The sequence below is a fragment of the Ranitomeya variabilis genome, chromosome 7 (genome assembly GCF_051348905.1).
Source record: "Ranitomeya variabilis isolate aRanVar5 chromosome 7, aRanVar5.hap1, whole genome shotgun sequence".
NCBI lineage: Eukaryota > Metazoa > Chordata > Amphibia > Anura > Dendrobatidae > Ranitomeya > Ranitomeya variabilis.
The window spans coordinates 202,943,015-202,965,755 of NC_135238.1; the positions used below are offsets into that span (position 1 = coordinate 202,943,015).

Below are 22,741 nucleotides of genomic sequence, written 5' to 3' on the forward strand. Positions count from 1 at the left end.
CTTGTACCAGAAACACTTAGACGCTTTGGTTTCTTTTTGAAAGTTACTTTTCTTGGCTCTCGTAAAAAAGCTCAGGACAGGAGCCATGTTTTCCCGAGCATGAGGTATGCTTCCAGGAATGGAACTTACGTTTATACCAGATGACTGTGTCATGATCTCTTTCTTTTTATAACTCTCCGAAATAATGTTTGTCACTGCTATTTATCATTCACTGACATGTCGTGACCCCAGACATCTCTATCATGTAAGCTGTCAATAAACCTCAGTTCCTAAAAAAAATATCAATTTAGTGGGCAAGATTAATAGTTAAGAATGTGGAGGAGGGAGATGCGGCTGCAGGTTGTCATACAGTATTTCAGTAGAGGGAGCAGGAGGATGGTAACCTCTGATAGGTCAGAGCACAGGGTGCAGCTCTTACATAACAATACCAAAATGTCACGCATGCAAAAGAGAAAATGTGAGCTGGAATCTGATTTCTTGCTCTAGGCAATTGTATACACGGCTTGTTGTAAAACATAATTTCCTATGATATTTTAGTGCATAAATAAAAAGGAAACTACATAACGGTATTGAAAATGTACAGTATGTATGATACAGAAAATACAACCTTTGTTAATGGAAACTGCAGCTTTATTTAACCCTATAACGACCTGGTTTGGTAATTACAAGGAATCTATCAGCAGGATTTCATACCCCAAACTCTTTTTATGTTCATGTAACTCTTTCAAAGACAAGTCCAACAATACCATACATGGCCCCCTCTTCTGTTACTGAGAAATCATCTTTTGAATTGATCTGCAAGTGAAGCTGAAGAACTAGTAATAGTAAAATAAGTATTGAACATGTCACTAATTTTCTAAGTGAATACATTTCTAAGGCCAGGATCACACTTGCGAGAAACTCGCACCTCAATACCTGGCACTGCCTCCGGCACTCAGACCGGAGCGTTCAGCTGCATAGAAATACATGCAGCCGCACACTCTGGTCCTGAATGCCGACGTCAGTGCAGGGTATTGAGAAGCGAGATTCGTACGAGTTTCTCGCAAGTGTGATCCTGGCCTAATGTTGATATTCACATGAAATTATCACCAGACTTTGGTAAGAACCCATCCAATCCACACAAAGAATGCAAACCATAGATGTCCATAAATTAAAGAGATTGACCACTACTTTTTCACTGATGACCTATCTTTAGGATCGGTCACCAATATCTGATAGGCCGGGGTCCAACACCCAACACCCCGCCAATCAGTGTTATTGGTGTCGGCCGCTGTCGGCTGTAAATTCTCAGTTGCCGAGCTGGCCCTCTTCTGATAGTGGCTGCCGCAGGGTAGTACACATCCGCCTCCTATTGATTTGAAAAGGAGGTGAATGGTGTAGTACCATGCGACAGCCAATATCAGAAGATGGCCAGCTTTGCAAGTAAGCCAACAACACCGATGACAGCTGTTCAGCAGGGGTGACAGGTGTCGGGCTTCAGCCAATCAGACATTGATGACCTAGTCTAAGGATAGATCATCCTGCATTGCACTACTGAACCCAATTTATTATATATTTTAGGAGTCAGAGTCAGTCCATTTTATACCGACTCCAACTCCACAGCCCTGGAGCCTACAAGGGACCATAAATCTGACCAACATGCAGGAGGGGGGGCCAAGGTCCATATTTTGCACCTAGTCCCATTGGATTCTAGTTACGTCATGACACATCCCTTACACTTCCTTCATTACTGCGCCGTATCTCCTATTATCAGTTTCTATTTGACTTGGAACTAGATGTGTTTTTCATGCTATGATTTCTGGCCAATGATCTGTAATGAGCACACAGTCTTGTCGCAAACTCTATTTACATGTCAGTTCCCAAGGAAAATCCGCTATATAAGCACGTATTAAATGTAACCATATGCGATATTGACGTTATAGCCTTGGATAACATCACGTGTCGTCTTCTTGAGACAACGGTTTTATAAACAGTTGTAGAAATAACTAGTGAGAATGTACTTCTTGGCCCAGTATGACATTTTTCTATTCTGGATACTTACCACATCGTACTATAGAGGACTGATTTTTTTACTCAATATGGTGGCCTTGTTAGGTCTACAAAACGTTACATAATTATAGTTTGGATTCAGGATTAGTCCCAGTGCCCTTACTTTTGACCTGCCTTTAAAATTAAGGAATGACTAGAAAATAGTAAAGTTTTACCATCCCTCTGGGGGTTGCTGCTCTACATCAGTGAGGAACAGCTTTTTTTACAACGTAGATATAAAGGTACCGTAATTATCAGCTTCCACAAAATTACATATTTAAAAGACTATTCTGGTTACACTTATCCATAGAGATCCCCACCGAGCGCCAGAACAGGGCACTTTCGTCCTTCTTCAGAACAGCAGAGCGCATACTCAACCGACGCTCTATTCCTTCTTGACATCGCAATCCAATACAAGCGTGAAATGAAAGAACTACTGAGCTAAATCCCTACAAATCTGATACAGATGCCCAATTTTAAATATAGGTCATCAACTTCATATCTGTTATAGAAAACTTTTTAAAGAGGCTTAAATGTACTGTAGGTATGAGAGTGTCAAAAAGAGGGATCCTCACTTAGGTGACACCCCCACCGATGAGCCAAAGCTAACAAGTAGCGGCAGCCGTGATCATATAACACTACATTTCCAATGTAGAAGGCTACAGCTGATGGCAGATTCCTTGGCTAAATTAGGTCATCAAACAAGTCATCTTTACTGTAGAGATTCTATAACAAGGATGGGCCACCAGTATCTGTGTCTTAGAAAAACTCTTTCATTCTGCAAAGGGACGTAAATTACATTTTAATTATGCAGTGCAGCCCAAAGACATGCCCAAGAGAATCCCCTTATATAAACCACAGAAATTAGCACTAAATAAAAAGGCCCATATCTCTCGAATTGAATGGCAGATTAAAAAAAAAAAGAAAAAAAAGAATAATTAAACGGGTCCAGTGTGAATAAAATAAGAGCAAAAATTGGCCATTTTTGACCTGTCGACAAGTCCTCTTTAAAGAGGTAATCGCTCATTTCTGCATGAGATTTTGCTGGCTGGTGAAGTCACATCTACAGATATCTCAACAACTCTAATAAATAGGATGTTGCATGGTACCTGCCGCCTGACCACACAGGCCAGCAGATATCTTTAGACGTGGCATCACCGGTCTCGCTCACCTCCTGAGATGGCAGAGAGCTGACGGATTACCCCTATAAAGATCTTATGGATGACTTTAGCTATTTTCCCCCAGATAACTATTGCTAGCTGAATTCCAGCTCTTTGTGATATCATTTACATTACTGCTGATTTTCAGTCTAAACATAATATGTGCCTACTTGAGTAAGCAGAACAATTCCTTCTTCTGTACAGATGTTTTTTCTTACATTACAGCTGGTAATTCACCTTCCACAATGAACAAGACATGTACAATCCTCGAGAGGAGGAGGAAGAGGAGGAGGAGGGGGACCTCTTAGATCTCTTTTGTCCCAGGCTGCCTTTTTTAGTTATATTTACAAGAACATGCCAGGAGCCTCTCAGCCTCTTCGTGCTGCACACATCTACGCTCTTCCCAAAGTACACACACTGCCGTGATAACAGTTAACGTAATCCCGCAGCAATCCGTCAACCACAATATATGTGCAGGACGGCGGCTCATGTTCCTCAGACGCTGGAAAGGAAAATACCGCAACTTGTAAATGTCATTTTTTTACGATAAAACTCTGAATACGCATCTCACTATCCGGAAAATGGAAATTGGCAAAACGGTTTTATTTAGCCAAAAATAGCTCTGTGCATTGTCTCGAGAACATAGGACAGTTATAGTAATTGTTTTAAATGAGCAAGAAAACTGGAAAGACAATAAGCGCAATAGGGTCTTACCCAAGTGGAAACAGTTATGCTCACCTGGGGAGGTTGTGAAGTCAAGACCCCTGAATAAGTATCAAAAAAGGACGCAGTAGATCCATGATGTAGGGAACATGGTGAGGCTGGAAATGAGTAGGTAAAAATCTGCGCTGCCAAAGATCCAAAGATGAGCAGTAGATGGGAAATGCGGTTTATTGGTTGACGCGTTTCGCAGTGACACTTTTTCATCAGGACAATCCACAATGATCTTTGTGGTTTGTCCTTATGAAGAAGTGTGTCAATGCGAAACGTGTTGACCCATAAGCCGCATTTCCACATTTCTCGTCTCCTGCTCATCTTTGGACCTCTGTCAGTGCGGATTTTAACCCACTCATCTCCAGCCTCACCAATTTTAGTAACCCACATAACTCAAATAGTCCAATATGACTCAAGTTTATTCCAAGAAAATACATCAGTATGACTATATAACAGAAAGGGCTAACTTTTCGGTCCACAGACCTTGGTCATAGACTATAAAAATTATATATAATAGCAGAAAACAGCCACATGATGCTAATTTGCAAAACAAAAAGCTGAAATAAATAAATAAGTACAAAATATATCATGATTGTAAATAAACAGATGAAATGAAAATGGTATGATAGATGCGTAGATACATATTGAATAGATGAAAGAAAAAAACGACATTTAGGTACTAAGTGAACAAATAACATAGAACAGGCCACGTAATAAGGTGAAAGCGATTGCAAAGAGATTATATGGAAATACACCTGTGCCTATTCGTGTGAAAAAATAGATTAGGATGAGGAAGGTGAGTATAAGGAGGATGTGACGTAATAAGAAGAAATGTATGCCAAATGATAAATATACATAACAGAGATAAAAATAAAGATAAGATTACATTTATGTACATACATTTACCGTATATGTGAATGTAAAAGAACCATTGTAAAGGGAATATATGCAATAGAGAAAATACATATGTTCCAAATAGTATGTAGGAAATAGGATACACAGGTGAAACGTAAGAGCAAGGAAAGGTAAGCACTCTAGGAATGGGAGAGAACCAATAGATGAAATATGTGCCAATAGAACTAAAGTGGAGATAAAATGAAATGTTTTACAGTTCACAATCCATACGAAGAAATAAACTTTCTAGAATCTTAGAAATTACATATTAATGCCATTGCAATTGTTATCAGTAAGAGTTCAATGTTCATTGCATGATAAATGTACCGATCCCATGGTCAATGAGGGTCATAATGATAAATAGATTCCATAAATCACCAATTAAATCAAGAAGCAGTATCAAGGTTACACTCTTCAGATAATGGCACTATCTGTACAAGCACACCTTTCTTAGATTGTCCATAAGAAACCTGGATCGCCCCAAGATGCAGGGCAGTAGGGTACTCGGTACTGTCTCGGTTCTGGGGATGTCACGGTGGCCCGACCCGGTCCGTGGCTCTGCTAAGGGGCGCCCAATTAAAGGTGTAGATGAGAGTTTGTCAAGTGTTCGTGACGCCACCTGTGGTGTTCGGTCAGGGTGACCGACGCTGCTTAGGGGTCCGCTGGGGTGATGTTATGGCAGCTAGAAGGTATACCTTCCCACAGGTGAAGTATGTCCCCAGGGCTTCCCAGTAAGGTAGATGATGATGGTGTAGGTCGCAGTAAATAACGAAGACACAAAGGTTGCAGTCTCTTTACCTTTTACTGTAGACTTCAGCATCCGCAATCCAGAGCACTGCTAACAGGGCTGGCTGAATCCGGCCGGTCCGAAGGCACATCCAGAGTTCCCTTTGCAGGTGGAAATCAGTAGCCTTCCTACTAGAGCCTGTGTGTTGTAGTACCTCCCTGCTGAGAACCACGGGATAGTCCTCACAAGTCTTGTGTATGTTTCTGATGTTCTCTCCGTCCCCCAGATGATATGGATAGGACGACCCATATGACGGGGTAGGCCTGAAGTTAATTTATAGGGACCCTAGTGACGCCCCTCTCCCACAATTGCCTCCGTTGTCTTCATAGCTGTAAAGGTGAGACAGCCAACCTAAAGTTAACTGCCCTGCCGTTGTCTGAAGTAATGCGTAGAGTCAGTACTCCCTCGGTGTTCCGGCCACCGGCTAAGGGCCTCAGAAGGATGTTGCCACGATCTTAAGGCAGGACTCCTCCTGGTGTTATCTCCTTGTGCTGTGATCTCGTTTCTCACTTCTCCACAATATACTTTGCTTCTTGTCCTTTCTTAGGATGCTGCCGCAATGGGGTGCAGGCGCAGCTCCGTAACGTTCTATCTCTTGCTAGGCCGCTGTCAGGATCCCACCCCTGACAGGGACCTCCTTGGGTCTCGCCAGTCAGCTTTCTCTCTCTGACTTGATGTTACCGGGGCCGAGCCCAGTCAGCTTCTCCCTAACTTCCTATCCAACCCCCAGTTTTACCAGAGTGTGAGGAGTGGCCTAATAGATAGAACCCTTTGCTCCCCCTGGTGGCCGGAGTGTGAAGTGTAGTGTGTGACTGTGATACCTGGTCAGGTGAACTCCTTTAGTACAATCAGACGGACCATCACTCCCCCTGGTGGAAGAGCGACAATACTGCACGACCAGGACTCGGGGGTACTGCAAACCCACAACATGACAAGTCACTTGTAACTTCCGGGAGGCTCGACAGGTCAAAGTCCTAAAGAATTCGGGCAAACACATAGCTGTTCTATAGGTCTTTTCAATGTTCAAGATGTATGGAGATATAATATAGCACCCATAAAAGTCCATGAAGCCACATGGCACCAACACCTTTTTTGTATCCAGGAATCGGCACAATCTTGAGTAGCCGATAGAATATCTCTATAATATGATGATATTTGGAGGAATAACACAGCTGCATAAGAGTACCAAAAGGTGAATATGCCAACACACAAAGGCAACTAATAGACAATCCTATTTCTGGAGATAGCAGGGGTGGGATCGGCCACTTATCCCAAACTAGTTCTTAAATCAATGTTCATTATGGTAAAAGAGACCCACACTCCTCCTTGGTCAGGCCTCATCTGGAATACTACGTCCAGTTCTGAGCACCACAATTTAAAAAAAGACTTTGAAAAACTGGAGTAAGTTCAGAGAAGAGCTACCAGGATGGTGAGTGGACTGCAAAGTATGTCCTACGAGGAATGGTTAGAGGATCTGGGAATGTTTAGCTTGCAATAAAGAAGGCTAAGAGGAGACTTAATATCGGTCTACAAATATCTGAAGGGACTTCACAGTGTAGAGGGATCATCATTATTCTCATTTGGACATGGAAACACGAGAAGCAATGGAATGAAACCTAAAGGGAGAAGATACAGATTAGATATTAGAAAAAAACTTTTTGACAGTGAGAGTGATTAATGAGTGGAACAGGCTGCCACGAGAGGTGGTGAGTGCTCCTTCAATGGAAGTCTTCAAGCAGAGGCTGGACAGACATTTGTCTGAGATGGTTTAGTTAATCCTGCATTGAGCAGGGGGTTGGACACGATGACCCTGGAGGTCCTTCCAACTCTACCATTCTATGATTCTAAAGGCTCATACTCACTTGCGAGAAACTCGGATGAGTCTTGCACGGCAATACCCGGCACTGAACCTGGCACAGAGGAGCGGAGCAGGCGGCTGCATGTATTCCTATGCGGCCACGCGCTCCGATCTGAGTGCCGGCAGCAGCGCAGGGTTTTAACATGTGAGACTCATCCGAGTTGCTCGCAAGTGAGTATGAGCCCTAAAAGAGGCATCATTAAATAATTGTGCCATCTATGTTGCATCGCAGTAGCCAAACCTATCCAGAAGAGGCCAATTCTGAGTGGCAGCATGAAGTGAGTATTGTTAGAGGGGCACAATGGCAATAATTTATTTCAGTGGCACAATAACAATGGCAGGTACTATATAATTCAGGGACACAAAACCTTGTATTTTTTTTCCTACAGTAGGGCACAGAGAACATTATTTCTGGGGGTAAAGTGGGCATATTGACTTCATAAATATCATCACCACAACTGTGTCTAGTGCACTAAATATAAAACGTTTTTCCCTACAGATGGGCAGCCATGTAGCTCCAAGAGACAGAAGTTATAGATACAAAGGTCAAGTATGCAAAAGGCTTATGAGGATTTCTCCGCACACATAATACAGTCTCCAGAGCGGCTTCTAAGATGCAGCGAAGTTGGATGCCAAATGGGCATGTTAAAAATTAAGGTTTTATTTTGTTAATTTTGTACTTAGACCTGTTTATCATGCCCACTATGCCAACCCATTCATGGACCTAGATAACAGGCATCTCCACTTTTTATTCAGATGATAGCTGTGAGGCAGTGAGGGGGATCATATACGAGGGTTGATATGTGCCCCCCAGGATGCAGAAGGAGTCGTATTAATCCCACTGGAGCGCATTCTGTTTACTGCAGGATGCATGTGAATCACAAGGCAAAATAAAAGTAAGTCTGCATTGGGTCCAAGTAGTTAACCCAGTCAGATTTTTAGGAAAACCCGACAAGGGCTTCTATTTTTAGAGGGATTTGCAGGTTTGGTAGTGGGACGAATCCCTCTCTCCTCTCCGGGTTTTGCAAGTGGTTCTATGGCCACAATTCCATTTAATCTCTGAGTTTGGCTTTGGGTGGGTCAGGTTGGAGTCTTGCAAGCTGCAGAGCAGGAGGCTCTGTGCAACCCAGGTCTGTGTGAAGCCAACACAGAGCCAGGGACTTCACAGCAGCTGACGCACCCAGGAGTTACAGTGGTGCCATTGCCTGTGGCAACAGGTTGGAACAAGGACTATTTGTGGAAACCGGGCTGTGATCTGTAGGATATCACTTCTGTTCATGTAAGTCTGAGTCTATCTGTCACACTGTTTCAACTCTGCTGCACTACATAGCACTTTAAGATATTTTCCAACTTGCTAACTTTTTTGCTGACTAATAGCTAAGGAAACAGCGCAAGTCGGCGTACTCTCCTACACTTTCACTCACACAGGATAGAAAAGTTGGTGGACCAAGTTTATATACTTCTCCAGAAAGTCCAGTCCTAACACGATATCATGGATTTCTCATAAACAACGGAAGACCTGTTTCTTAATTCCACCGTTCCCATAATGAGAAGATGCAGACACATAATCCAAGACCATTTATAAGATTGCCATAAAGGGTTAAATGTTCTGGGTAAAATTGGTTACTGTACCTGGCATCAAGCTGAAAAGGACATTTATGGAGGAGCATTGTATGTTGTCCCTCCTGGCTGCCTGTTAGCTGCTCTCCACCAATGTGCATTGCTAAGAACAGTCATGATGATGCTAATTGGCTGAAAACTGTTGAATGGCAGAAGCTCGCAACTTTCAGGTGACTGTCAGGTTCTGGAGACAATATAGTGAAAACCTTAATGAGAGTCTTAAAATTTTTCTCTTTGTTTCACTTTTTGTGGACTTTCCAAGAGGGTATGTATTAAAGAGACTTATAAAAAATCATAAATCCGGCACTGACAACCACAGAGATCTGCTGGAGACCTCTCGTTGTCATGTCGACCCATCAGTGACCCGCAATCACATGACGGGGTCACCGATGGGTGGGATTTCCGGCATCCTTCCCGAAAGCGCGAGTTAAATGTTGCTGTCAGAGATTGACAGCGACATTTAATAGGTGAACAGCCACGGGTGTATCGCGATTCCACCCACGGCTGTTAGAGGCACATGTCAGCTGTTCAAAACAGCTGACATGTGCAGGGAAAGATGTGGGGTCAGCGCCGGAGCTCACATCAAAGGGAGGGATTCCGACGTGGGCATACTATTATGCCCAATGTTGGAAAGGGTTTAAATAGAAATCTCTATATCATTACATACAATAAATTTGTATAATACCCTGTGCACCTGTGGAAGATTTCTCGCGTTTTTAGCACATTTTTTCTGTGCAGATTTGTCACAAAACCTGAAAGGTTTCCTGATGCCATTAAAGTGAATGAGTGAACCCTGACGTCTCATGCACACGTTTCTTATTTGTGACTTGCAGATTTATATCTGGAGCATATCAATTCTTTCAGCGTTTTTGCTGCAGATTTCACCTATACTACTGAGTGGGAAAAATTTGCAACAGAAACGCATGTGAAAAACGCAGCAAAAAAGCGCTTAATTTAAGCTGCGTTTTTCCTGGTAAGAGATGCAGAAACGGTGCAGATATTTCTGCACCAAATACTTTAGATACCCTAAAGCTGTTCCAGTTGTACAATTAAGCAGAATTTGGAAGGAAGTCATAGAACACAACAATTCCATTGTCTCAACACTAATCCCTTCGAAGCAACACCCTCCTCCATGCCTGCAGAGCTATCATTCATCCTTTGTGTTCTGGATTCATTTCACTGTCACATCCTTATAAATTTACATTTTCAACAACTAATGCATTTCTACAGAAAGAAAGAAACCACACCTGACGCTGTCAACAACCTGTTCTCTACAGGAGCTCTACTGGATCATTTATCATATGCAACCACATCAAACTTTTGCAAGCTGAAAAAGCTATGTGTGAGCGATACGCAGCCTGGACAACAACATAATCACGTTCCTCCATCATGTTCTCATACACTTTATGCAGTTAATAGCCCTCTGTGTCTGTACTGTTACATACTTAGGCAGTTAACTGGTTCATGCAGCTTTACATGAACACCCGAGCCTTACACTATGGCTGGTCCAAATAACTAAAGCAATTGTTACCATCCACCTCTCGTGTCTCCCCTTTTCCTCATAGATTGTAAGCTTGCGAGCAGGGCCCTCACTCCTCCTGGTATCTGTTTTGAACTGTGATTTCTGCTATGCTGTAATGTCTGTTGTCTGTATAAGTCCCCTCTATAAGTTGTAAAGCGCTGCGGAATATGTTGGCGCTATATAAATAAAATTATTATTATTATTATTATTATTATTATGTGGCCTTCGATGATACACTGTGCGGCCCTCAACCGTCTGATGGTAGACATGATTCTCTATCTGGGCTGCTCACATGTAAAAGTACTACACAGTGCTGGACGAATAAGTATTAATAGAGCACTGTGTGGCTCTTCCAGGGTCCCTATATAATGGCAGAATGGGGGTCTCTTGAGTCCTGTACGGTGCTGCAGTAAGGAGTAGATGAAGTGAAGACATGGCCATGCACATCCGAAGTGATCTCCATCGTAATTTCATGGCATAAATGAAACACTTGACGATTTCCCTAAGATACATAAACTGCAATTGAAAGTGCCACATGCATGCATGGTCTCCTCCTTTCTGACAATCTACAGCGACATGTAAAAGTTTGGGCATTCTGGTCAAAATTACTGTTATTTCAAACATTTAAGCAAGTTGAAGATGAAATGATCTGTAAAGGGGCTAAAATTAAAGATAACACATTTCCTTTATTTTAGGCCAAAAATAAATTTATTTATTTCTTGATATTACAAATTACAAAAAGAAAAATGGGTCGATGCTAAAGTTTAGGCACCCCTGGAGATATGTGTGCTCAGATAACTTTGACTAAGGTTTCAGACCTTAATTAGCCTGTTAGGGTTATGGCTTGCTCACTATCATCGTCAGGAAAGGCCAGGTGATGCAAATTTCCCAGCTTTATAGAAACCCGGCCTCTTCTAACCTTGTGTCAAAAACAGTAGCCATGGGTTATTCTAAGCAGCTGCCAAGCGCTCTGAAAATGAAAATGGTGGTGGCCCACAAAACAGGAGAAGACTAATAAGACAATGTTCACACATTCAGTACTTGGGCAGTATTTTAGCTCAGTATTTGTAAGCCAAAATCAGAAGTGGAGCAATCAGAGGAAAAGTATAATAGAAACAGGTCACCACTTCTGGATTTATCACCCACTCCTGATTTTGTCTTACAAATACTGAAGTAAAAAACTCACCAAATACCGTGTGCATGTAACTTAAGAAGATAGCAAAGTTTTTTCAAGTTGCCCTTTCCTCAGTTTGAAATGTAATTAAGAAATGGCAGTTAACAGGAACAGTGGAGGTCAAGATAAGGTCTGGCAGACTAAGCAAAATTTCAGTGAGTGACAAATCAAAACCAATGCTTGACTGCAAAAGTCCTTCAGAGAGATTTAGCAGAATCTGCAATTGTGGTACATTGTTCTACTGTTTAGAGACACCTGCACAAATATGGCCTTTATGGAAGAGTCATCAGAGGAAAACCTCTCCTGTGTCCTCACCATAAAATTCAGTGTCAGAAGTATGCCAAAGAACATGCTAAGCAAGCCTGATGCATTTTGGACACAAATCCTGTGGACCGGAGGTAAAATATAACTCTTTGGCACAATGATTAAAGGTATGTGTGGAGATAAAAAGGCTCAGAATTTCAGGAAAAGAACGTCTCACCAACCATTAAGAAGGGGGATGGATCAATCATGCTTTGGGGGTGTGCTGCAGCCAATGGCATGGGGAACATTTCACAAGTAGAGGGAAGAATGGATTAAATTAAATTTTAACAAATTCTTAATGTAAACATAACACAAGATGTAAAAAAGCTGAAGTTGAAAAGAGGATAACTTCTACAAATGGATAATGATCCTAAACACACGTCAAAATCCACAATAGACAACCTCAAAAGGCGTAAGCTCAAGGTTTTACAATGGCCCTCGCAGTCCCCTGATCTGAACATCATTGAAAATTTCTGGCTAGACCTCAAAATAGTAGTGCATGCCAGACGACCCAGGAATCTCACAGGACTGGAAGAATTTTCCAAGGAAGAATGGATGAAACTCCCTCAAACAAGAATGAAAAGACTCTTGTCTGGATACTAAACGCATCTACCAGCTGTGATACATTCAAAAGAGGGTGCTTCTAGGTGCCAACCATGCAGGGTGCCCAAACTTTTACATCAGCTTATTTTCCGTTTTGTAATTTTTAAAATATAAAAGATGAAAATATATATTATTTTGAAGCCTAAAATACATAGGAAATGCGTCATCTTTAACTTTAGACCTTTTAGAGACCATTTCATCTTCACCTTGACTTAACTGTTCACAATAACGGTAATTTTGACCAGGGGTGCCCAAACTTTTACATGTAACTGTGAAGAATGTAAGTCCTGTTTTTTTTTTTGATCAGTGGGATATCTGGAAGTGGAACCAATACTTTTTGATATCGTACAGTTGTTACAGATGGTGATAGACCTTCAAGTATTTGCAACGTTTAGGGTTTGCTCAATCCGACAATTTTAAAGAGCAATAAACATTGTGTATTGTCCTAATTATATATCGATTCATACTATGGGGACAAAGCCTAGAGGCAAAATATGGTGGATATCCTCACGTGCCACTGGCACTAGGTAGAGCAATGGCAATCACTGGGGCATTTAATACCTCTCCATGCCCGGCAGAGCCTGGAAGCTGGACCTGTTGGAATTCATATTCCTTAGCTATATCATTTCTGAAAACTCCATAAAAAGGAGAAGTCTAATGACGCAGCATCACCATTAGTTCAGTTCACAAGCTGAATGATTACATCATTTTCCCGCACTTCCCTGTACGTATAGATGGCACTGCTGGGAAATATTTAATCCCTGTGTCTGGAGACATACATAAGTATAAATTATAGAAATGTTTTCAATTTTACTCACTTCCCTCTGATGTCTTTTCGTTCTAAATTTAACCCCAGAAGTGTTGGAATTCTGCAAATAGTAGAGTACCCAAAAATCCCAGGAAACGCTGAAAATTAACATATAAACATGGTCCTGTTCTTCTGAACTGGAATTACTTTTAGCCCCATAAATTAAACTTGACCCAGTCTTGACACCAGAATGTGACACCGATCAGTGTCTGCTAATCCTCAAACCATGTGCAGTGACCTTGCGTGTGTCCATCAATCACCCAGTGACCACCACAGACAAGTGTAAAGCTACCGCAGGAGATAAGACAGGGCCCTGCTGCCAATAACAAAGATGATCAGCATCAAATAGGTGGCACCGAGTCATTCGGGGAAACTGCCACCTCCACCCATCCATGTGGAAAGAGAAGGCATAGGAATCTTGACATTCTTCTCTTGCCACAATCCTCATTGAGAAGGAAACTTCCTACTAAACGAGTTGTGTGGATTCTGTTATTCCAGTATCTCAAGGAATCGTCCCTCCTCCTTGCAATTAAGTAAATGTTTGGCGTGAGTAGGGAAATTCCTACGCTAAGGTGCCAATTTCTCAGCCTTCACAACTACACACGTTCAGGGTAAAGAAGTAGACTTTACCCCTTCGTAAAAGCAAGGCTGAGGCTTAATGTACTGTAGATCACAGATAGAAAATAATCACCGTAGTCTTTACGAGAGCATTGAGATTATTATTAGTTACTGTAAATGTTGTACATGTAAGTCACTGGTTTCCACAAATATTACCATCTCAGCATACTATTCTATTAACTGTGCAAAGCAAAAAGAAAAATACTAAACACTAGACTAGAAACAGGGACTCTCATGATCATGGTCTCTATCAGCTTTTACATGATTATAATGCTTTTTATTACTTGCTTATAATATTTGGTGTTGTTTCCTGACTTGCCCTATGGTCCCCTGTATCGAGAATATTACATTTTAGCTATATTATGTCTTTGTTTTAAAGGTTATCCACTACTTTGATATTAAAGGAGATGTCGAGGACTTGAACATTGATGACCTATCCTTATACAGGTCATCAATGTCTGATCGATGGGGGTGTGCACCCGGCAGCACCTCCGCCGAACAGCTGTTCCCGGTGTCGTCAAAACCTGCTCAGTTAGGGAGTAGCACAGCTCCATTGATGGAATAGTGGTCGCGGCAGGGTACTGCATATCCTCCTCCTATAGATTTGAATAGGATATCCCTTTAACCATCCATCCATTGGATAGGTAATAAATGTCAGATCGTTGAGAGTTCTACATCCGGCTGTTACCAGCGCTCGCAGAAGTGTGATGTAAAACAGGGTATCGAGCAAGACAGCGCAGATCCGTACAATGTGCAGCGGCAAGTACTTGGCCTTTAGACGGGAGGCCCCCGAATCTCTTACCTTTCGGTGTCCTAACCATGGCATTTTATTTGTCGGGGCTAATCAAAAGCCACGCCGAGGACACAGGAAGGTAAGAAATTTTATTGGGATTATTTATGCCAGATCAAAAATTATCGTTATCAGCAACCTATCGTCGACTGTGTGCCGCCAATAACCTGTATGGAGAAAGAACGATCATACTGACGAACATGCCATCCCATTATACTTTGTCACTGTGTAAATAGGCCAATACTCATACGCTGAATGACTTGTATAAAGTTTACTGGCACTTGTTTAAAGGTCTGAAACCTACCTGTGTAAAAACACCCTAAATGTGTGATGGCGCAATGTAATAACACAAGGGGCTCCACTTTTCATTTTGTCTGGGGTCACATCTTATATAAAACTGGCCCTGCGGGTTTGGTGCTGGTTTTTTTTTGGAAGAAAGCAGCCATGTTTTTTTTATAATCTTGCAAATTGCCTCTTCAGAGAGTAAAATGACTTGAACTCTAGTGTTACCTATTGGAAGTAGCAATCCTAACAGTCAATATCGATCCTTTAACGAGCCTTGCCATATGACTTAGGAAACCAGCCAAACCAGAATCTCAATTTGCAGACACCATGTTTTGGGATGTTGCCCCTCGTCAGTGCAAAGTGTGAGATCTGGTTTGGCTGGGTGAGAGGCTTAAGACTGGGATCTAAGGGGCAAAGTAACGTTTCTCTTTGTGGAGAGTAAAAAGCCAAGCCTGGCATGTCAGAGTGAGGAGACTTATACGCCATGCATGCTCCTTACAGAGGATACAGGATATATATTTGTACCATGTTAGCCAGTAGATAGAACAATATTTAGAATTGAGAGTCCTCAGTGGTTGATACCTTTTAATGGCTAACTGAAAAGATGGTAAGATAACAGAGGAAGCACGCATGGAGTATAAGTTTCCTCACTCTGACATGCCAGGCCTGGCTTGTCACTCTCCACAAGGAGAAACCTTACCCCTTAGATCCTTTTCTAATCTTGGAACACCCTTTTGAATTTTACTAACACGTTAAAAGTACATAGCATAATACATTTATTTGCAAATTACACACATTTCTTTTTCGATTCAGGAGCTTTATTATTTTCTCTTATCATTAAAAAGGAGTACAATTAAACAATGACATGTCAAGTAACACATCTTAGCAGTGAAACACTGGAGCAAAATGAACTGAAGCAAACCTGATCAATGTTAGATGAAATGGAAACAGAGCGAACCCCACATCCACCACTAACGTTGCTCCTGTCAATCTGCAAATGGCATCTAATACAGGAATCTGACTGACTGCAATGGGCACCTGCCCTCTGCCCGTGTGCTCGTTCTGATATATTTTTAGGCTGAAGAATCAGTGCATGGAAATGACAGTTGTCCATCAGTAGATATTTCAGAGAAGCCATACTCTGCAACATTTTGGGGAAACCTGACAATGAATGTCACCGTAACAATGCTTCATTTTTCTGAGTGACGCAATCTCCATGTCTACAAAGTATCTGCTTTTATAGAATCTAACCTCTAACTAGGACCTGATAGTCCTCCTGACATGTCTGTTTTAGTAATTACATGCATTCCCCAGGAAATCTGAATCGCGGAGCATCTTTTCTTACATTCGTGTTGTATCGTCCCTTTGTTATTTCATCCTAAAGATCTATGAATACATTGACAATTGGCAGAGGAACATGACATGGTCTATGACGTCAGCCATGGCCACCGCAGATTGGACATTGAGAGTGTAGGGACACCCCTCCACCAATTGTGGCACCTAGTTGTCAACTTATTCATACATTTTCATGAGGAATAACAGAGTTTTAAGAAATTAATCAGAATTTTGATCTTGTATTAGAATACCGTTTTTGTTTCCTCCTGACTGTGTAGGTGGCATTGCTGTGAACCTGAAATGTTTCTTATTGCCAAACAACATTCTAATGCCAGGAACGCCCTGGGCAATCCCGTCCTTCCCGTAGCAACAGCTGCTATCCGCACAAGGCAATGCCACCTTTACTCCAAGCCACTCCCCTGTCACGTACTTCTGGCCAGCATGCAGTTCTGCACATTCACGAGTTGCACGTGGTGAGACCTTACAATTCCTTTTCAGCTGTTATATGTGTATAAAGCGTCTTTTTAAGGCAGATTCCGCCTACAAGCCGCCTGAAAAAGCGCTGTAAAAAGTGAACACGGTGCATCGCAAATCGCAATGTAAGAACAACATTACTGTGCACATGTTCGGTCGTCTGCTACTTCTTTTACCCTATTAAGGGTTCAGAATCCATGAAGCGATTAAATGAAGGGACAGGTTAATTCTAGTTGGTAAGAATTGAAATGATAGAAAATGATAGAAAAACTTCAGCGGGTGTTTTGTGCAGATGGCCTAAAAAGACAATTTTTCATGTTGTTCCGGACGTTTTCCGACACTTTGCGACATTATCTTGTGGAGACTATGCGACACATTCATATTTAACAGCAATAATCCACGTTGTGATCCTCTGTGCGACTTATCACGTTTCATGCATTTGTGGCACAGCTTGCGCAGACAATACTACTAAATGGCAGCAGGCTTGGACTGGCCGGCAGGAGAACAGGAGAATCCTCCGGTGGGCCACCACACTCTTATATGAGCAGTACTTGGCACAGTATACTTGAATCACTATGTACAGACAAAGGCGACATCTTATTCATTTATCAATCTACCCAGGTCATTGTTATATAGATTTGTGATTGAGGATAATGTCACATTTGCATGTAGCGGAAAAGTGGGACCCTGGAGTTGGTTACTGGTGGGCCCTTGGCACCCCACTCCGACATTGAATTGCAGGCTTTATTTCCTCCTGGATTCCCACAGACTTTCTTTTGCACTGTGGGATCACACAGCACGAGTTTCTCCGGCTGCTGAGTCACAGTCCTCTCACTCCTAAACTTTGCTGATTTCCCTCTTACCCCCCTTATGCCTTGTCCCACACTGTACAGGACCCTGCACAGCCATCCCAGCACCCGTCACTTACCTCTTCTGAATATGCAGCAGGACCTGAAGACTGGAAACTTTCCCCAAATATTCCCGGTCTCTCCAGGTGACAGACAGAAAGTTCCAGCAGCAGCAAAGAGCACAGGCAGAGAGCATGCAACAGCTTCTTCCGGTCTTATGTCACTTGTATGGGCTCTGCTCTGGCGCCACCTAGCTGCAGCACTGTGTATGCACCCTGCTGTACGATCCCACTCTCCCTACATATACACAGTCCTATGAATCATATCTAGTGCAAACCCTGTAATAATATTCATAATATGCATCTTATCATGACCCCTTATTCTATAGGACTGTGGACGTCATGGCTCTTCTTCATACACTGGCCTCAGAAACCTAGTAAGAGAAGAGCATACAGCTCTGGCAAAAGTTAAGAGACCACTGCAAAATGTTCAGTTTGATTATTCTCTTTATCGGTATATTTTTGAGTAAAATGTAAATCGTCCATTTATTCTATAAACTTCTGACAACATGTCTCCAAATTTCCAAGCAATAAATTTTGTATTTTTTTTCTGAAAAGGTCAAAATTAAAAAAAAAAACCCAGTGCTTTCAGACCTCAAATAATGCTAAGAAAATAAGTTCATAATCATTTAGAAACAACAATACTAATGTGTTAACTCAGGAAGAGTTCAGAAATCAATATTTTGTGGAATAACCATGATTTTTATAATCACAGCTTTCATGTGTCTTGGCATGCTTTCCCCCAGTGTTTCACACTGCTTCTGGCGCAAAAATGTAAGCAGTTCTTTGTTTGATGGCTTGTGACTATCCATCATCCTCTTGATTACATTCCAGGGGTTTTCAATGGGGTTCAGGTCTGGAGATTGGGCTGCCCATGACAGGGATTTTATGTGGTGGTCTCTTAATTTTTGACAGAGCTGTATATAAAACCTGTATGCACCCGTCTGGTGTTCATTGTTGGCCTATGTCATGATTTTCATTTTTCTGGTGTCTTTTTTTATTCACACGATTTTTAAGAACTTTGAAGATTATGGTAAAACTCCGGAAAAAAAAGTGAAAAACTTAAAGGGAACCTGTGATGGTGAAAATGATCTATGATCGTCAAGCAGGATTAATATATATCATATGCATTTTTGCTGGAAAAATTTCAGAAAAATTTGCATTTTATTAATTGAAATCCATGGTGTTTGTATGTATGAGTCCAGTGGGCGGTCCTAGTCAGTGATTGACAGTCTTCCCTGTAGGACCGCCCACTGGACTCAGACACACAAACACCAGGGATTTCAATGAATAAAATACAACGATATCCTGAATCTTTTCCAACAAACCTATATATCATTCTTCTCAGCTTCTCCTCCTCTATACCATGCTGTCTACAGATCGGACTGTATGGAAAACGTCATCGGTTCACTTTAAAAAAAATCTATGCATGTTTTAATACTTGCATTGCATTAGGGCATTTTATATATTTGTAATATTAGTTTTCAGCAAATATCTGGTTGCACTGTTTAAAAACAATAAAAACGCCAGAAAAAATGCTCTGCATGAAACCATGCTACAAGATATTGCTTCAATTGTCACAAACTATGGGATCGAGTTACAATCAATTTTCCTCTGTCCCATTACAAAAACTGGAGACTGGATGCTTGGATTATTATGTGAATGAACCTTGACATTGTTTTTTTTTCCCACCTGTGACATTGCTGCTTGTAGACAGCACAACATTTACAAAGTGTTGACTAGAACTTGGGAATGATTCAGTTTAACCATATCTTTCTGGCATAAGGAGTCCAGTGGGTGGAGCTAATCAATGTTTGACAACTCTGTGAATGCCTATTTATTCATGGAGACAAGTGAGTTAATATGTATGATCATCCAGTAGTCACAAGGGCTCCTGACATCCCTGGGAAGCAGCTAATCTCGCTGTGAGTGACTTGTCCAGGTGACTCAAGTCCATCAGTAGGTCTGCTCCTAAACGGACATCTAAAATCTGCCCTTCTATGACATCCACTTGCCCTAAAAGGCACAATGTTTATCCGAAAATTCTTTCAGATGGAACCGGTCTTTGAATATTCTTCTTCTAAATTTCAACCACCAGGTTGCTTGCCCTATAAAGACGTTCCTCAATGCATGTTCATTTCAGCCCGTATCCCTAAATACCTGATAAAATACACTTTTTATTTCTCCTGCTCTGTATGCAGATCAGTACTGAGAGGTCAAGTAGGCGGGCCCTGACCATCAATAGTGCCCACTGTCAACCTCAGTCTAGGGCAATGCAAATACGCATGTGCAGAGATTCAGCTTTGCATACAGTTGGGGAGTAGTACCGGATTCTTAGATATGTTGGATTGCGAGGCTGAAATGAATACGATGTTTTAAAAAAATATCTAATCACAAAATAACAAATAAAAAAGACTTAATACATACAAGGTTTAAAACACAATTTAATATAAGTGTTTTATATTTACAAAAAAAATAATACTTTTTTTTTTACTTTAGGACAAGAAAATAAAAGTCTATAATGTGTCTTAGCTGTATTATCTGCGCTTACACTCACAAATCTAATGCCATTCTATATACACAGAAAGAAACTGTAATGACGTTCAGTAGTCACATGCCAGGTTAATAAATAGAACAAAAACAGTTTGGCACAAACTTTGTTACAGAAGTGAATAAATACAGTAAATGAAAGTGAGTATACATGGTGTCATAAATCGGAATTGTAGGTCTTGTACAGCGCGGCTGCCCATAAACTATTATTTCCTATGAAGCTCTGCCAGGCTGGGTTACACAGGAACACCAATGCCTGATTTACAGATATTGGAAAGTGCAGATAGCTGGAAAAAAGATTCATACACAAGACTCTATATACAATACCAGTGTAAGAAAACTGGCTACAATTCAGTGCAGCCAGGGAATAAGGAGTCCAGGTTTAATGCCCAGAATATATAGCATATAATGGAGAAACATATTTGAGCATTTTGTGCTTTGCGTTTTTTGGAGTTTTATTTTTTCTTAGAAATTAAATTTCAATATCCTATGGTCAATGATATATACTCTTAGGACCACCGTAGGTAACCTTTGGTTGTAAACAAACTGCCCATCTCATACTGTTATCTATGTGACTCCGACCATTGCTGATGAAGAGATTAACACACGTTCATCTCCAAGAAGCGAGACAATGATTTTATCAGTGATACTACACACAACTGTCCCATTCTATCTTCGCATTGATCACTAGCCCATTGAGGACCACCTGCATTACATCTCCGTTAGATATTATATATGCAGATTCCTGGCCACCGCTACCTTTACTGCCTCGGAAATAACAAAATGGTCGGCTTTGGATACTTACCGCTCCGATCCTTTGTTTGGAACCTAGGCTCTGTCTATAACCTGTCTGAGCCTTCTGTGCCACATATATATACGTATTCTACTATGTAGACCTACATACAGCTATACAGTTACATACATCACCAATATGTCCCAATAGTAAAACATTAGATCACATGCAGTGATGAGCGAGTGTACTCGTTGCTCGGGTTTTCCAGAGCACGCTCGAGTGGTCTCCGAGTATTTGTTAGTGCTCGGAGATTTAGTTTTCATCACCTACTAGCCAGGCTGAGTACATGTGGGGGTTGCCTGGTTGCTAGGGAATCCCCACATGCACTCAGCCTGGCTAATAGCTGTAAATCATTCAGCTGAGGTGACGAAAACTAAATCTCCGAACACTAACAAATACTCAAGAGACCACCCGAGCGTGCTCTGGAAAACCCGAGCAACGAGTACACTCGCTCATCACTAATCACATGTAATGGGTGTTTTTGCAATGTCCAATTCTACAGGAAAGTTTAACAGACTGCATTTTCCTATACAATAAAAAAGACAACATATACCAGCCCGAGAGAGGACAAAGGGATACTCTTTTGGCTTCCATTGAATAAAACAAGGCCTACGGATGCATTTGAATAAAGTGATCACATTTTTTCCAGTGCTTATACTAATAAATTATTAAAAAAGTAAATGTTAGTGTATGTGTGCACAACTTCTTTTAGACATATGAGAACGCGGCAAGTTTTTCACAAGAAAGACGCTTCAGGACACGCAGGTGTCTTTTTTTGCACATATTCTGTCATTTTCTGCAACGTCTTTGACCATTGGCTTCTTTTTTTAAAAATTGTATTGAATGAACTAGTGAATAAACTAGTTCCCCTTGGCAGCCGCTTGAAGAATTGTCTTTGGAGACCTGAAGCAATTAAAAGACCCTCAAAAGAGGGAACATATCAACAGCAAGATGTTTTTTACATTGCAGTGTATGTTGTTAATTCTTTTTAGTGATTATTAAACACTTTTTCCGGCATTTTACAGAGCCTGAAAAAGACGTTGTGTGCACATACCTGAAGCCAGAAAAACTGCTGCATTGTCCTATAATATTCCTCTTGGTGAGTATCAAACATACTCAATACTTAGGATATACACTCACTGGCCACTTTATTAGGTACACCTGTCCAACTTCTTGTTAACACTTAATTTCTAATCAGCCAATCACATGGCGGCAACTCAGTGCATTTAGGCATGTAGACATGGTCAAGACAATCTCCTGCAGTTCAAACCGAGCATCAGTATGGGGAAGAAAGGTGATTTGAGTGCCTTTGAACGTGGCATGGTTGTTGGTGCCAGAAGGGCTGGTCTGAGTATTTCAGAAACTGCTGATCTACTGGGATTTTCACGCACAACCATCTCTAGGGTTTACAGAGAATGGTCCGAAAAAGAAAAAAAATCCAGTGAGCGGCAGTTCTGTGGGCGGAAATGCCTTGTTGATGCCAGAGGTCAGAGGAGAATGGGCAGACTGGTTCGAGCT

General features: G+C 41.4%; 1 protein-coding gene across 2 annotated transcripts in view; it reads right to left on the minus strand.

Annotated features, from left to right (window-relative positions):
* Positions 1 to 18,044, minus strand: part of MAP3K20 (mitogen-activated protein kinase kinase kinase 20) — a 204,536-nt gene extending 186,492 nt beyond the window's left edge. For both annotated transcript variants that reach the window (XM_077272676.1, XM_077272679.1), the window contains exon 1: positions 17,902 to 18,044. In XM_077272676.1, the coding sequence (XP_077128791.1) occupies positions 17,902 to 18,017 (116 nt within the window). In that variant the 5' untranslated portion in view covers positions 18,018 to 18,044. The remainder of the gene's footprint in view (positions 1 to 17,901) is intronic.
* Between the last annotated feature and the right edge of the window lie 4,697 nt (positions 18,045 to 22,741).